General features: G+C 44.2%; 1 protein-coding gene across 2 annotated transcripts in view; it reads right to left on the reverse strand.

Moving 5' to 3' along the window:
• Positions 1–14,811, reverse strand: part of LOC142566576 (uncharacterized) — a 221,112-nt gene that overhangs the window by 55,962 nt on the left and 150,339 nt on the right. For both annotated transcript variants that reach the window (XM_075677415.1, XM_075677413.1), the window contains one exon: positions 12,643–12,743. In XM_075677415.1, coding sequence (XP_075533530.1) covers positions 12,643–12,743 — 101 coding nt within the window. The remainder of the gene's footprint in view (positions 1–12,642; positions 12,744–14,811) is intronic.

Consider the following 14,811-nt stretch of genomic DNA (forward strand, 5'->3'; position numbering starts at 1 on the left):
CATTTTTTCCCCTCCATTACACCAAACGTATCTTGCTTACCTCTGCAGAGGCGCCATTAGCGGCAGTTTCTGTCCCTATGGCAAACTTGCCCTAAAGTTGCAGCCTCGTCGCAGAACGGCGGCAGATATATACAGCGAAATCAACTTTGCTTCTATGCTTCTGTGCTTGCTGCTATGCTTGAGTGCAGAAGCAAATTATTGGTGCAGTGAAGAATTGGGCTTCTAAAGCGTTTCACACCGCGAAATCATCGTGAGCACTGATGCTGCAGCGCCATTTGGTACCAAAAAAATCACGACAGTTTCGCATGTCCGTGGCATCATATCTTTTAAGTTCGCCGAAATAAACAGTTTGTCTCAATAAAGATGAAACATGGCTAATATGTTTGTCGATAGTGTCAGACGAGGCTAATCTAAGGCAAATTTTAACGTTTACTTGATGTCCCTTTGAGGTGCGAGGAGCCCTGGCAAATTCGCGTTGAAGTGGACGACCTGGGCGACGCTGTCATGTTACGCGATCACGGTAAACGTTGGTCGCGGGTGAGGCACGCACGCACGCACACACGCACACATTCACACACACACACACACACACACACACACACACACACACACACACACACACACACACACACACACACACACACACACACACACACACACACACACACACACACACACACAAACGAGAAGAAAGAGGGTTAACCGAGGGGCCCGATTTTATTAGTCATATCTTTAGAAGCCAAGAAACACTGACACCAAGGAAAATATAGGGGAAATTACTTGTGCTCAATAAATGAAATAAAGAAACGATAAATTATTTTCCCTTATGTTGTCCTTGGTGTCAGTGTTTGTTGGCTTCTTATGATATGACTAATAAAATCGGGCCCCTCGGTTAACCCCCTTTCTTCTCGTTTATTATATAACGAGAGTCTCGAATCAGGCAACATCGATGCCTTCAGGTAGCATGTGTGGGTTTATTAACCGGTTGCCTTCACCCAAAAGAAGATCACCTTCCCGTGACGCCTGCGGCAGAAAGGATGTTCCACATCCGCCGCCCAGGTCTGAGAGTGGTGGCGCTGGCTAGCACTCCCAGGGTTCTACTAAGAAACATAAATATCCAAGAAAGTGGATGGGGCAACGGTGCCGTGGTAGCTGAATTGGTAGAGCATCGCACGCGTAATGCGAAGGTTGTGGGATTGTTCCCCAGATGCGGCAAGTTGTTTTTTCATCTACTTTCATTTCCATTAATTCATCGTTTCTTTATTTCATTTATTAGGTACAAGTAATTTCCGCTAAGTTGTCCTTGGTGTCAGTGTTTGTTGGCTTCTTATGATGACTATATATATATATACTGTATTCTATGAAAAAGGTAAGACGACGATTGATAATCTTTTCAAATACTTTAGAAAAGCAGCTGGTCAAAGCTATCGGTCTATAATTTATCAAGAAAGTAGAGTCGTTTCTGGTTTTGAGAATGGGAATAACTATGGCTTTTTTCCACGTAGAGAGAAGGCGGCCTGTAGCATAAAGTGTGTTAAACAGGCCAAGTAAACATTCTAGCATACTTTCACGTAGCATTTTCATCATACCATATGTTATACTATCCGCCGCGGGTGCAAAACTTTTGCAGGAGTCTAAAGCAATGTTTAGCTCCTGCATAGAAAAAGGTTGGTTGTATGTATCTGCAGTTGCATGCCGAGTATGCATTCGAGCTGACTCCGCTATTCTTCCATAGCTAGAAAAATTTTGCGTGTAATGCTTTGAGATAGATATATACTCAATATGCTTCCCTAATGTATCACCTGTTGTTCCAATGTGTTTCCGTGTTTATTACCAAGTGGAAGAGGATTGAATGCATTCCCTTTGCGCCTCCTAAACCTGTTATAGACTCTTTTTTTGTATCTGTGTAAGAGTTGACAGACGAGAGGTAATTTGTCCAGCTCGTTCTTTTCGCCATGTGGGGTCTACGTCTGCCGTTCATCTTGCATCGTTTAAAGGCAATAAATCTGTCCGTTGTAGGGCAGCGGGAGAAAACACTCCAAGGTTTGTTTTGTTCCTTTTTTTCTTTTTCACAATTCGAATTCCACCAAGGCTTTGACGAAGGTCTTCCGCTCGAGGACTGATGAATTTATTCTTGTGCGGCATGAAGGATGGGCTGACATATGTACACATTTCTTCCACCCCCAAATTTTAAATTGCGTCAAATAATAAGGTAGAAAGCTCTTTAAATTCACTCCAATTAGCTCCATGCAAGTTCCGCTTTTTCGGAAGGTCAGCAGGCTCATGTTGAATGGTCTGTAGCGCCACTGGGAAATCGTCGCTATTATACGAATTTTTGATCACTTTCCATTCTATATATGGTATGAGTGCTGCAAAACCTAATGCTAAATCTATTGCAGAAGAAGCCTTGTGTGCTGTGTTGAAATAAGTTGAATCTTTTCATTGCATAGGGAAGTACCTGACGACACAAGGAACTTTTCTATGATTCGTGCCCTTGCGTCACAACGTGAGTCGCCCCACAGTGTGTTGTGAGTGTTCAGATCCCCGACCAGTATATATGGCTCCGGCAGTTGGTCAATTAAGATTTCAAATTCCACGCTATTAAGAAGATATTATGGTGGAATGTACAGCGAACACACCGTTACAAGCCTATTCGAGAGTATGGCCCGAATAGCAACAGCTTCTAGGTGTGTTTTAAGTTTTACATTTTGACATGCAACAGTAATTTGGACCCCTTTGAGCCAACCTGTTTCAGATGTCGCGGGCGCCTTCGCCCTACACTTCGTGTCTGTGTACGCTGAAGGGTACACTGACAGAGCTAGTGAGCTTTCCAATGACCCTTCCCTGGTTTCAAGTCTATCGGTCACAGAGGAAATTGTCTCTAAGAATATCAAACACTTAAAACCGTCTTTTTCATGTGGTCCTGATGACAAATCACCTGCTTTGATTAAGATGTACGGGTCTTTGCTTGTTCCAGTGCTTACTTGTATTTTTAATTCTGCTTTAATAACGAAGACATTCCAAAATGCTTGGAAACTAGCGCGGGTCGTTCCCGTCTTTAAGTCAAAGGTAAAAACTGCTGCGAGTAACTACAGACGTATTTCTCTACTATGCGTAGCATATAAATTATTCGAGTCAATTCTGCACTCAATAATTTCATCCTCTATTAAACATACTATTATTCCTCGGCAACATGGATTCATATCGGGACGCTCTACAACTAGCAACCTCGTTAGCTTCATGATGCATGCCTCTCAAGTAGTGTATAAGAAAGCACAGCTGGATGTCATTTATTTTGACCACAGTAAGGTGTTTGATGTTCTATGCCACAAAATACTCCTTCGAAAGTTGACACAACTTGATCTGCACCACTCTGTCACAGCGATAATCAAAAGCTGCCTACGCGACCGGCACGGCTACGTTAGCGTAAATGGTCAGTCGTCAGAACTTTATGTGGTTACAAGTGGTGTTCCTCAAGGGTCTTTCCTGGACCCTCCTCTTTTCTCGCTGTTTATTACCGACATTTCGACAGTCATTCAAAACTCTTCCATTTTCTTATACGCTGATGACGCGAAACTTTTCAAAGCTGTAAAAAATGTTAATCATTGAGCCACTGTTCAGAAGGACATTGCGAATTTTGCATCATGGTGCGCTGGAAACAAGCTGGTCATAAACGCATCAAAAACGAAAGTCGTAAGCTTCCCGCGGAAGACCAGCAGGCCTTCATTTCCATATGGCGTTAAAGACGTTCTCCTGCCAAGAGCTCAGGGAACAAAGGACCTTGGAGTGTATACTTCGACAGCTCTCCGAGTTTCTCGCCCCACGCTCAGCAGACGAGGCAGCGCGAACTTCGAATGCTCGGGACAGTATGTCGTGTAAGCAGAGACTTCAAACAACCTGGTCACTTTGTAATTATATATAAGAGCGTATGCCTTCCAGTTATTGCGTACGCCTCCGTCGTTCGGGGCGGCACTTGTAGGTCAAATCGCTCACTTCTCGAATGTGTGCAAAAACGTTCACATCTTCATTTAAACATCGATTCTGTCAAAAGCCTTCCATCTCCATGGAGCTGACAGAGACACTCTTGTTACCTGTTGATTACCATCACCTGTAGACGCAACAAATCGGATGTTCTTTTTCTCCACAATATAATACATGAAAAAATCTGCTGCTCGCACTTTCTTTCTAATGTGCGCTTTTAAATTCCACAGAAAGGCACAAGGAAAGAGCGTGCCTTTCAGCCTTCCGATTTTTGTGACCCTGTATCTAGAGCGCGGACGACACATAATGCCCATTCCTAGTGCCTGGATGTATTAATGCCTAATTTTAATATTTTCCTGAAAGTAGTTGCAGAGTAGTTTCAATAACTGAACAAAGACTCTCATATTTGTTGTGTGTTCCGTCATTTTGTAATCCTTTTTCTGTTTCTAACACTTTTGCTTTGGATTGTCTTCGTGCATACATTTTATGCTCTGTTAAAATCTGTATTCGCGAAATTATTATTCTTTTTATGTATGCGCGCGTGTGTATGTGTGTGTGGGCGTGCACTGTTTTTCTTGTGCATTATTTTGTAGAGTGCGCCAACACCAAGACCCTCGAAGTTGTTCCTGAGCACTTTAATGAACACCTTGTATAATTTATTATTATTATTATTATTATTATTATTATTATTATTATTATTATTATTATTATTATTATTATTATTATTATTATTATTATTATTATTATTCAAGCCGCCGGAGGACACATGACGCATCACCCGGGAAGGCACTCGCAGAGGGTGCGAATGCGGTAGACCTATGTGATCACGACGTTTGGAGTGATAACCACCCTCTGCCTATTGCACTGAACGGTACAAAGCAAGCGGTTGGGTTCACCATCAGTTCAAACGACTCCTTGGAGTCATTTGAATATGGACGTTCTTAAGACGCAACGCAAGCTTACCTCAATCATCATCAGCAGCAGCCTATATGCAAACTGTAGAACAAATGTCTCTCCCAGTGATCTCTACTTACGCCTGTCTTGTGCCAAGTGGCCTCTCCTTATGCCAGCAAACTTCCTAATTACATCCCGACACCTATACTTCTCGGCTGTCCTCGACAGCAGTTCCCTTTTCTTGGCGCCCATTCTGTAAATGCAACAGGCAAACGGCTATCTGCCTTACCCGTTACAAGAAGTGTCCAGCTTTATTTAGATCTCTTAATGTGAACTACTAAATCGCCTACCTCCGTTTGCTCATTAATCCACACCACTCTCTTCCCATATTTTAACCTACCGCCTATATCATTTTTCAATCCCATCGCTCGTTGCGCGGTCCTTCACTACTTCTCAAGCTCCCATTCTTATTTTTCTGATTATTTCAATCTCATGCTCCGGATCCGCGGTAACTACCGGCCCTGAGTAGATGTATTTCCTTACCACTTCCAGTGCCTCGCTACCTAAGGTAAACTGCTGTTCTCTTCTGAAACTGTTAAACATTATTTTAGTTTTCTGAAGATTAATTTTAGACCCACCCTTCTGCTTTGCCAGTCCACGTCAGGGAGCATGCATTGCAGTTGGTCCCCTGAGTTACTAATCAAGGCAATATCATCAGCGAATCGCAAGTTACTAAGGCATTCTCCATTAACTTTTATCCCCAATTCTTCCCAATCCAGGCCTCTGAATACCTCCTGTAAACACACTATGAATAGTATTGGAGAGATCGTATCTCCCTGCCTGACGCCCTTCTTTATTGGGATTTTGTTGCTTTCTTTATGGAGGACAACGGTGGTTTTTACATACGGCGCGTCTACACCCTGATTCCGTAATGCCTGCATGACTGCTTAGGTTTCGACTGAATCAAACGCTTTCTCGTAATCAGTGAAAGCTATATATAAGGGTTGGTTATATCCCGCACATTTCTCTATCACCTGATTAATAGTGTGGATATGGTCTATTGTTGAGTAGCCTTTACGAAATCCTGCCTGGTCCTTTGGTTGTAAGAAGGCTAAGGTGTTCCTGATTCTATTTGCGATTACCTTAGTAAATACTTTGTAGACAAAGGACAGTAAGCTGATCGGTCTATAATTTTTCAAGTCTTTGGCGTCCCCTTTCTTATGGATTAAGTTTATGTTTGCGTTCTTCCAAGATTCCGGTACGCTCGAGGTCACGAGGCATTGCGTATACAGGGTGGCCAGTTTCTCTAGAACAATCTGCCCACCATCCTTCAGAAAATCTGCTGTTACCTGAACGTCCCCAGCTGCCTTCCCCCTTTGCATAGCTCCCAAGGCTTTCTTTATTTCTTCCGGCGTTACTTGTGGGATGTCAAATTCCTCTAGACTATTGTCTCTTCCATTATCGTCGTGGGTGCCACTGGTATTGTATAAATTTCTATAGAACTCCTTAGCCACTGGAACTACCTCATCTATATTAGTAATGATGTTAATATGCATCTGATTTTTGCCTATTCCTATTTTTTTCTTCACTGCTTTTAGGCTTCCTCCGTTCCTGAGAGCATGCTCAATTCTATTCATATTATACCTCCTTATGTCAGCTGTCTTACGCTTGTTGATTAACTTGCAAGGTTCTGCCAGTTGTATTCTAGCTGTAAGGTTACAGGCTTTCATACATTGGCGTTTCTTGATCAGATCTTTCGTCTCCTGCGATAGCTTACTGTTATCCTGTCTAACGGAGTTACCACCGACTTTTATTCCACACTTCTTAATGATGCCCATAAGAGTGTCGTTCATTGCTTCAAAACTAAGGTCCTGATTTAAAGCTGAATACCTGTTCTGTAGCTTGATCCTGAATTCCTCTATTTTCCCTCTTACCGCTAACTCATTAAACGGCTTCTTATGTACCAGTTTCTTCCGTTCCCTCCTCAAGTCTAGGCTAATTCGAATTCTTGCCATCCTATTGTCACTGCAGCGCACCTTGCCGAGCACGTCCACATCTTGTGTGATGCGAGGGTTAGCGCCGAGTATAAGGTCTATTTCATTTCTAGTCTCGCCATTCGGGCTCCTCCACGTCTACTTTCGCCTATCCCGCTTGCGGAAGAAGGTATTCATTTTCCGCATATTATTCTGTTGTGCAAACTCTACTAATAACTCTCCCTTGCTATTCCTAGAGCCTATGTCATATTCCCCCACTGACTTGTCTCCAGCCTGCTTCTTGCCTACCCTGGCACTGAAGTCACCCATCAGTACAGTCTATTTTGTTTTCACTTTACCCATCGCCGATTCCACGTCTTCGTAGAGGCTTTCGACTTCCTGGTCATCATGACTGGATGTAGGGGCGTAGGCCTGTACGACCTTCAATTTGTACCTCTTATTAAGTATCACAACAAGACCTGCCACCCTCTCGTTAATGCTATAGAATTCCTGCATGTTACCAGCTATATCCTTATGAATCAGGAATCCGACTCCTAGTTCTCGTCTCTCTGCTAAGCCCCGGTAGCACAGGACGTGCCCGCCTTTCAGCACTGTATATGCTTCTTTTGTCCTCCTAACCGCACTGAGCCTTATTATATCCCATTTACTGCCCGCTAATTCCTCCAATAGCACTACTTCCTTATTAGCATCCAAACTTCTGCCCCATATGCTAGTACTGGTAGAATGCAATAATTGTCCACTTATCATCAAGGGTACCGGTAAGCTGCTTGTCATGACTTGGTAATACCTACGTTTGTAAATTTTCTCCTCATTGTCGGTGTCCCCTGTGAATATTTGTCCTAGAAAATCTCGCTGTAGCTTAAATTCTAGGGGCTTATCGACTGCCAATCAAGAATTCTCTTTCGCTTGCCAGACTATTGGACATTATCCTAATATTCTGCACATTAACCTTCAGACCTACTCTTACACTTGTTGGCTAAAGGCCTCAGTGATTTGTCGCACATCATTTTCGTCACTTTTGAAGAGAACAATATAACTTGCAAACCACTAGTTGCTGAGATGCGCCCGGTTGATTTTCATTATTACTCCTTCCCAGTTTAATAACTTGAATACTCCTTTTATATATGTCATAGTTACTTACGTGCACATACTGCAGCTGGCCTTGGGGCTCTAGTACACATGGACACAAACCACTTTAAGATGAGCAATTAAATATCGTACGTCATGTCAAAAACTGATACAGTGGCAACGAATGCGTGTCATCTGATAATAAATTTCAATGGGCTATGGTTCTCGGAAAGAATGTGTACTTGATAACACGAGTCCGCGCCAAGAAAGCATGAAATTAAGCACATGAAAATGTCCCGTCTTAGAGGGCCTAGCAGGTGATAAGTATTTTGTGTTAGACAGAAGACAAGAACTACTATGCATTGCAGAAACGCTAATGTCTCAACAGCACCGCGTGAGGAGAAGAAGGTGAGCCCTAACAAGTATACATTTAAAGAAAGTGAAAATTCGTGGCCTTTGCGCTGCCAAATAAATCGTATTGGTGTCTTTTGAACTGACTCGATTTTATCAATATCACGCTGCTTATAACGGCCCCAAACAACAGCAGTAGCCTAATATTGTTACGGAGCAGTTGGGAATAGTGGGACTAGAACAAAGGCGACGATTTCGCAAAATGAACTTGCGGCTTTTTCGGGCAGCCATCTTGCGTATTCAGCGTTGCTGCAATTTGTAAATACCGGTAATACACCTGCGCTTCACTAATTCTGGCCTTTGCATATTGGTGGAGGTGGGAGCAGCTGATTTTAGTGTGTGACGCAGGTAGCGGAGTTCTCGTGAAGCTTTATTTAGTAACAACTTCAATATGCTGAGACGAAGACATATTGTTGGTGACGATGACGCTACGATAGCTATATTTTTTGACACGGTCTAACGGCGAAACATTGAAGCTGTAGTTAAAAAAAATTGAGATGAGCTTCAAATGAAGGACATTACAGCGGTTTTGCGAAAGGTAATGTTCATCGTCCAAGTCGTGCACCATGTACAATGCTAGGTGAACTAATCACGCAGTCGCTAACGGCCTTGAGCTGATTTGATTGCATAATAAATACACGGTCATCGCCGTATAAGCGCATATGAGATGAAATGTTACAAGGTCGATCGTTAATATATAGGAAAAAGAACAAAGGGCCTAGGAGAGAGGTCTACAGAACGCCTGATCGTGTGTCGACGACAGTGGAGTCGATGGAGTCAAAGTTAATGAAATGAGAGCGGTGACAAAGAAAACTAGAAATACATGAATGTAAGCGAGAGTTATTCAGAAAAGCATTCCGTTTCTACGAAATTTTACGATTTAGGAAAGTATCATAGGTATATAAAGTCGATAAAAATGGCATCGACAAGGTGACCAGTGTGCATATTACATTCGCATTACGCGTGCGAGCAGGCGTAATGCGAAGATGTGGAATCGTTCCCCACTTGAGGCAAGTTGTTTTCTTCATCCACTTTCACTGCCATTATATTTATCATTTTTTATTTCATTTAGTAAGTACAAGTAATTCCCCTGTGTTTTCCTAGGTGTCTTTGTTTGTTGGCTTCTTATGATTTGCGTAATATATGGAACTAATACGGAGTGGTTGATTGTATGCCGCACATTTCTGAATTATCTGACTGATGACATGAATTCTATCCATTGTTGAATATAACCCTTCTTGAAGCCAGCCTATTCAGTCCATTGAATGAAGCCAAGTGTTGCCCTGATTATATTAGAAATTACCTATGGGAATATCTTGCACAAAACAAATACCAAGCTAACTGGCCTATAATTTTTTCCGTTGTTTGGAGTCTCCCTACTTAAGGTTTATTATGGCGTTGGCATTCTTCCAACTCTCTGGTACTCTTGAAGTATTGAGGCATTGCGAGGAAAGGGTCGCTAGCTTATCGAGCATAATATGACCGCCACTTTTTGTCAAATGGAGCATTATTCCACCTTGTCCACCTACATGTCTTAAAGGGACACTAAAGGTTACCAGAAACTCAAGTTAAAGTGGTAGAGCAATGTCCTAGAACGTCTAAGGCGTCAATATAATCGTGAACAGAGCTTTAGTAACCGAGAAATTGAGGTAAATGCATGACACGATTTGAGACCCCCCAGCGACATTCCGGTACTAGCCCGATGACGAAAGGACTCCTCATAATTTGTGTTACTAATACTCAACTACTCGTATTAAAAATATCATTTCATTCAATTATAAGACGGAAAAAAATGTTATTTGTCTACGTCTATTCGATTCTAAGAAAAAATAACATTTTGACGTTACCCTTCAGTAATATGGGTGTTTGAAAGGTTTCGTTTTCGCTCGACTCTGCGCCGCGCACGCTTTGGAGTTTCAGTAGTTTCGTTATCGCGTCGTGCTGTGAGGGTTCTGCTCGCGAAACTTTCATTTGGAACAAGCAGCGAGAATGCCACGTCCATGTGATGTCGTGGGAAGCCCTCGTTGCTTTCCCGCTCCGGAGAGCCGGTGTCGAGGCCGCTGTCGTAGTACGCAACGACGCCGGCAGTGCGAGCCCTCAGCAGCAGGTCGCGCTCGTCGGTGCTCAAATCGCTGAAGTTGAGCCCACCATCGCGGGCCAATCTGTCGGTGTCAGGGTCCATTGCGACGAGCGTCGAAGTTAGCGTCATAGAATGAAGTACCAGCTTATGGGCGTCTTGCGCTGGAGTTTGAGGTATAGTAGCGGCGCCTGGTGGCGGTGCGGGAAACGACATCTGGGTCGTGCCAGCTTGGGTCGTACTGAGCCCTGGCTGTGGCGAAGCACGTTTCTAGACCGAGTTTTGCGTCGATTCGCACATTTTTATGCCCTGTTGCGAGTGCGAAAAGGCTCGTCGCTTCTCACAGACCACGCCGACCACGCTGCGAGCTCGCCGCAGCCTATAGTTTAACGAAAACGGACTCTCCGTGTGCCGTGGGACGTAATGTGGGACGTAATTCGTTTCTGCTTCCGCTAGCCACCATACTCCCGCTTTCGCTCTGCTGTCGGCTCTGTCTTGGCTCTGTTTCTGGCCGCGCGTTCGCGTTTTGCGCAGAAAAGCCGTAGCGCCGTCTGCGGTCGCCGTTCTACTCACCGATGGCGCAACGTCACTATGAGACCTTGATGTCAGTGCTCCTCGATCGGAGGGCGGGCGATTTGAACTGCGCTAGAGGTCCGCGGACGCTTCAGAACGCATTTTCTCTTAAAATAAGTCTCTCCTTGGCACGAAACAAGCGTTTCGAGGTTTCTGTGATGGTATTTCAACAGTCCACGTTGACTTAATAGTAACCTTTAGTGTCCCTTTAAGAAAGCCCTTCTAATACATTCGCTAGGAATCTTTTCCTGATGTATGCGCGTACGCATAGTGCACGCAAACGCGTGCACACCTGGGGCCCTATAACCTAAAACTATTCCAATGTGTTTTTATTCCAATCTTCTGACGTCAAACTTGCATAACCGCCGACGCAGGCATCGGGCTGTCATTTGCAGGGTTGTCTGAACAGACCAATCAAACGCTCTCCTCGTTCATAGGAGGTCGCTTTTGTTTGCTTGAAAAACGAATAAAATTGCCTACACTGAGCGGCTTGTTTTATCTAATTGGCTGGAAAGAGGCGAGAAGCACGCTCAAGTGGAGAAGGATTCGATGGGGCCGAGCCAATGCACTCAAAATCCATAACCGGATGAAGAGGGTGGTGTCGGCGTCTGCGATTGGTCCGCTTTCCCTTAATTAGCTTGCTGTGGCTGGTTGAAAATCGCGGCGGCATGCAACGGAAGCTTAAGAATAGCGCTAAACCGGATCCTCAGCAAAAAAGAGTTGGCAGAACGAGGTCGTAAACGTGCCGGAAGTGCTTGAAGGCGTTACACGGCAACACAAAATGTTTTGTATGCGCAAATAAACCCATGCTCTCCGGCAGCTGCGAGTGGCGAGTGCCTGAGCGATTAGCGGCAGCCATCTTGCATTCCTTTCGGAACGGGGCAGCCTGCGGCTATTCAGAAGAAAATTCAGTTTTGTTCGGCATATTCATGCATCTTTAGCGCGTACACTTCACTTTGGCGCGGTGAGTTTTTGCGGTTTTGTGACGTCGCGTGACAGGCAGCTGAAATGAGTGCAGACCGAAAACTTTTGACCAATAGCAGAGAGTTAACGGCAAAAAGGCGTCGAATGAGAAATAAAAAAAATCTTTTGTTCGGTCAAATCATGCATAATCAGTGTGGACACGCCATATCAGATGGGGGCTATCGCGGTTTTCGTGACGTCGCGTCACAGACAGGTGAAGGGGGGGGGGGTCCAAAAAGTTTTTGAACAATCGCGGAGGGCTGATTGCCGAATTGGATTAGAAAAGTTTGGAATAATTTCACGCTATAGTACCCCTGATGTACGAGCATGATGGCCGACATCAACGCGAGCCTACGGGATGTGTCCACCACGTGACATCATCCTGACTCCACGTGACCCCATTGGACGTAGCACTGTCGTCGCCACAACATATGCCCAGTGGTTGAAACATTCACACGTCGTCAAGAAGGTGAACTTCAGTTCACGGGCGGTGTTTTGCGCAGCGTATATAAACAGTCTTAGGAAAAAACAGTACTCGGGAGAAAGAGCGCCCATTGTGCTTAAATACTTTTGGCATGAAACCATTTACGCGCGGCACAAAACACCGCCATGAACTGTCACTAACTCGTCCAAGCATGTACTGCTGAACCTTACTTGTTCCTTACTTCGAACGACTCGTACCTGGATGTAATCGACGCTGCTGTTGACGCACACCCAGCGTAGCAAACAGGTTGCAACTTCATCTTGAACGTTGGTTTCGAGGGTGACAACTAGATCGGGGGCTGCGAGTGGTATATTAAAAAAATAATTTCGTGAAAAAATGTAAAGAACTATGCAGAAACCGCCGCAGTCAGTCTTATCATAAAGGAGAAGTGTAGGGCTGAATGTGCTGTATGCATTTTACTGCTACAGGTGATGTCTTGGAGATGAATAAATTTAATCGCTAGAGACAACACAAAAGGGTGTGATTCAGCAGAAGGGCCACAAGATTCAAGAGCGTAGACTCCTCCTGTTTCTATTTAAGAGCTTTTAAGAGCAGAATTGCTTCCACCTCAGTGCGCCTAGTGTGCAAATAAAAATCTCACGTACGCTTTGCTTTTAAATTATGGCCAAAGGTATGCCCTACGTGTCTATTCTAAAGTTTAGAGCTATGTTAGATGGACGCAGAAGTAAATTATGGAACGTGCGCGTGACGTACCTGGCCAATTTCCATATGGTTCGTCTTAAATAATACTTGGGGCGTACGCGTTCGAATTCGTTCATGGTACCTCGGGAGAATAAACTTATTTTCAAAGAACGACCTGCGTATCACATTAAAGAAAGAAAGATACACGGGACGTATCTCGTTAATGTCTGCAGTGTATTCAATGTATTTAGCGATAAGGGTGTTTTTTTTTTTCAGATGCACCAACAGAGAGAGAGAGAGAGAGAGAAAGGCAAAGGAAAGACAGGGAGCTAGGTTAACCAGAGATTATCTCCGGTTGGCTTCGGTGGTCAAAATTAATCCGGAGGCCCCCTCTACGGCGTGCATCACGATCAAATCATGGTCTTAGCACGGAAAACTCCAGAAATCAATTCAATTGTTCTATGAAGCGCATTCCGCAGCCTGTGCTTCACAGAATCGCTTCGTTCGCGCAGGACACTTCATATTTTGCATAGACAGACCTATCACCCGAAGCACGTGATGAAGCCATATTCATTGCGACATCGTCCACTGATCGACCACCTGGGGTTCAGGCTGCATGGACGCAATAATTGAAACGAAGCAGATTAAGCCAACTTACTTTCCGCCAGAACACCGCAATGAAACCACGAACACCTTATGTTCATTTCGTGACGAAGAGCATTTACCTTCATCCGCAGCGGATGAACAGCTTACATGTGGAGTTCAAGCTCATTTGCATATCTCAAGCTCCACACACTAGACCTCAACAAACTGCTGGCATTACAAAAGCATCAGGGGCACCAGATATCACAAATTGCCAACTAACATAGGTGTCCGCTCAGCGCGACGTCACATGGATAAGTGGCTTCTGAAGAACTACACACATGAACCTCACCATCAAACAAGCCGCCGCAGAAAGTGCGGTGCCAGCAACTCCAAGAACAAGTTCGGCTAAGGCAAGGACAAATCCGACACAGACGACGTCGTCGAAAAAGAGAGCTATCGAAAGAAGCTATCGAGGAGCTATCGAAAGAAGAACAACTCGGCCAGTATGTCGTTTTCCTAGGAATGAATGCCTTCAACGCCAGTAAGCAAGACTGCGCCTAGTATGACAAATGCGACACGCCTAGTATGACAAATGCGACAACATCGCAAGCGACGGCCAAAACGACAGGTGCGACCTTATGGCATACTAAAGCAACAAAAACATCACCTCAAAAACTTAGTGCAACCAGCACTCGTTTCAGAAACCGCACACGTCGAACCACCAGCGCAGGGGCGAAACCAGGATTGTTTGACTGAAGGGGGGCGGGAGCACCCACGACAGGAGAATTCCTTCGGAGGGGGGAGGGGGGAAGGGAGGCGGGGAACTTATGCGTTTTGCTTTGAGCATGTTTAACTGGGCTGAAGGCCTCCTGGACACATAAGCTAATCCAGCACCGCAGTAAATATATAAATAAATATTTAGCATATTTCCACAGCAGCGCTTCTTCCAAGAAAATGAAAATTAATATAATCCATGATAAAGCACATACATAAAGAACTGTAATAAATAAAGGAAAAACATACCCTGCAGAAACAATATAATATCAGTTAACTAGATCGCAATATAGCTTCAAAAGAGTATATTTCACAACAGGAGAGAGAACTAACATCTCTAATAAATGTGCATATCAATTCCAACT

Source organism: Dermacentor variabilis, unplaced genomic scaffold (assembly GCF_050947875.1).
Source record: "Dermacentor variabilis isolate Ectoservices unplaced genomic scaffold, ASM5094787v1 scaffold_13, whole genome shotgun sequence".
Taxonomy (NCBI): Eukaryota; Metazoa; Arthropoda; class Arachnida; order Ixodida; family Ixodidae; genus Dermacentor; species Dermacentor variabilis.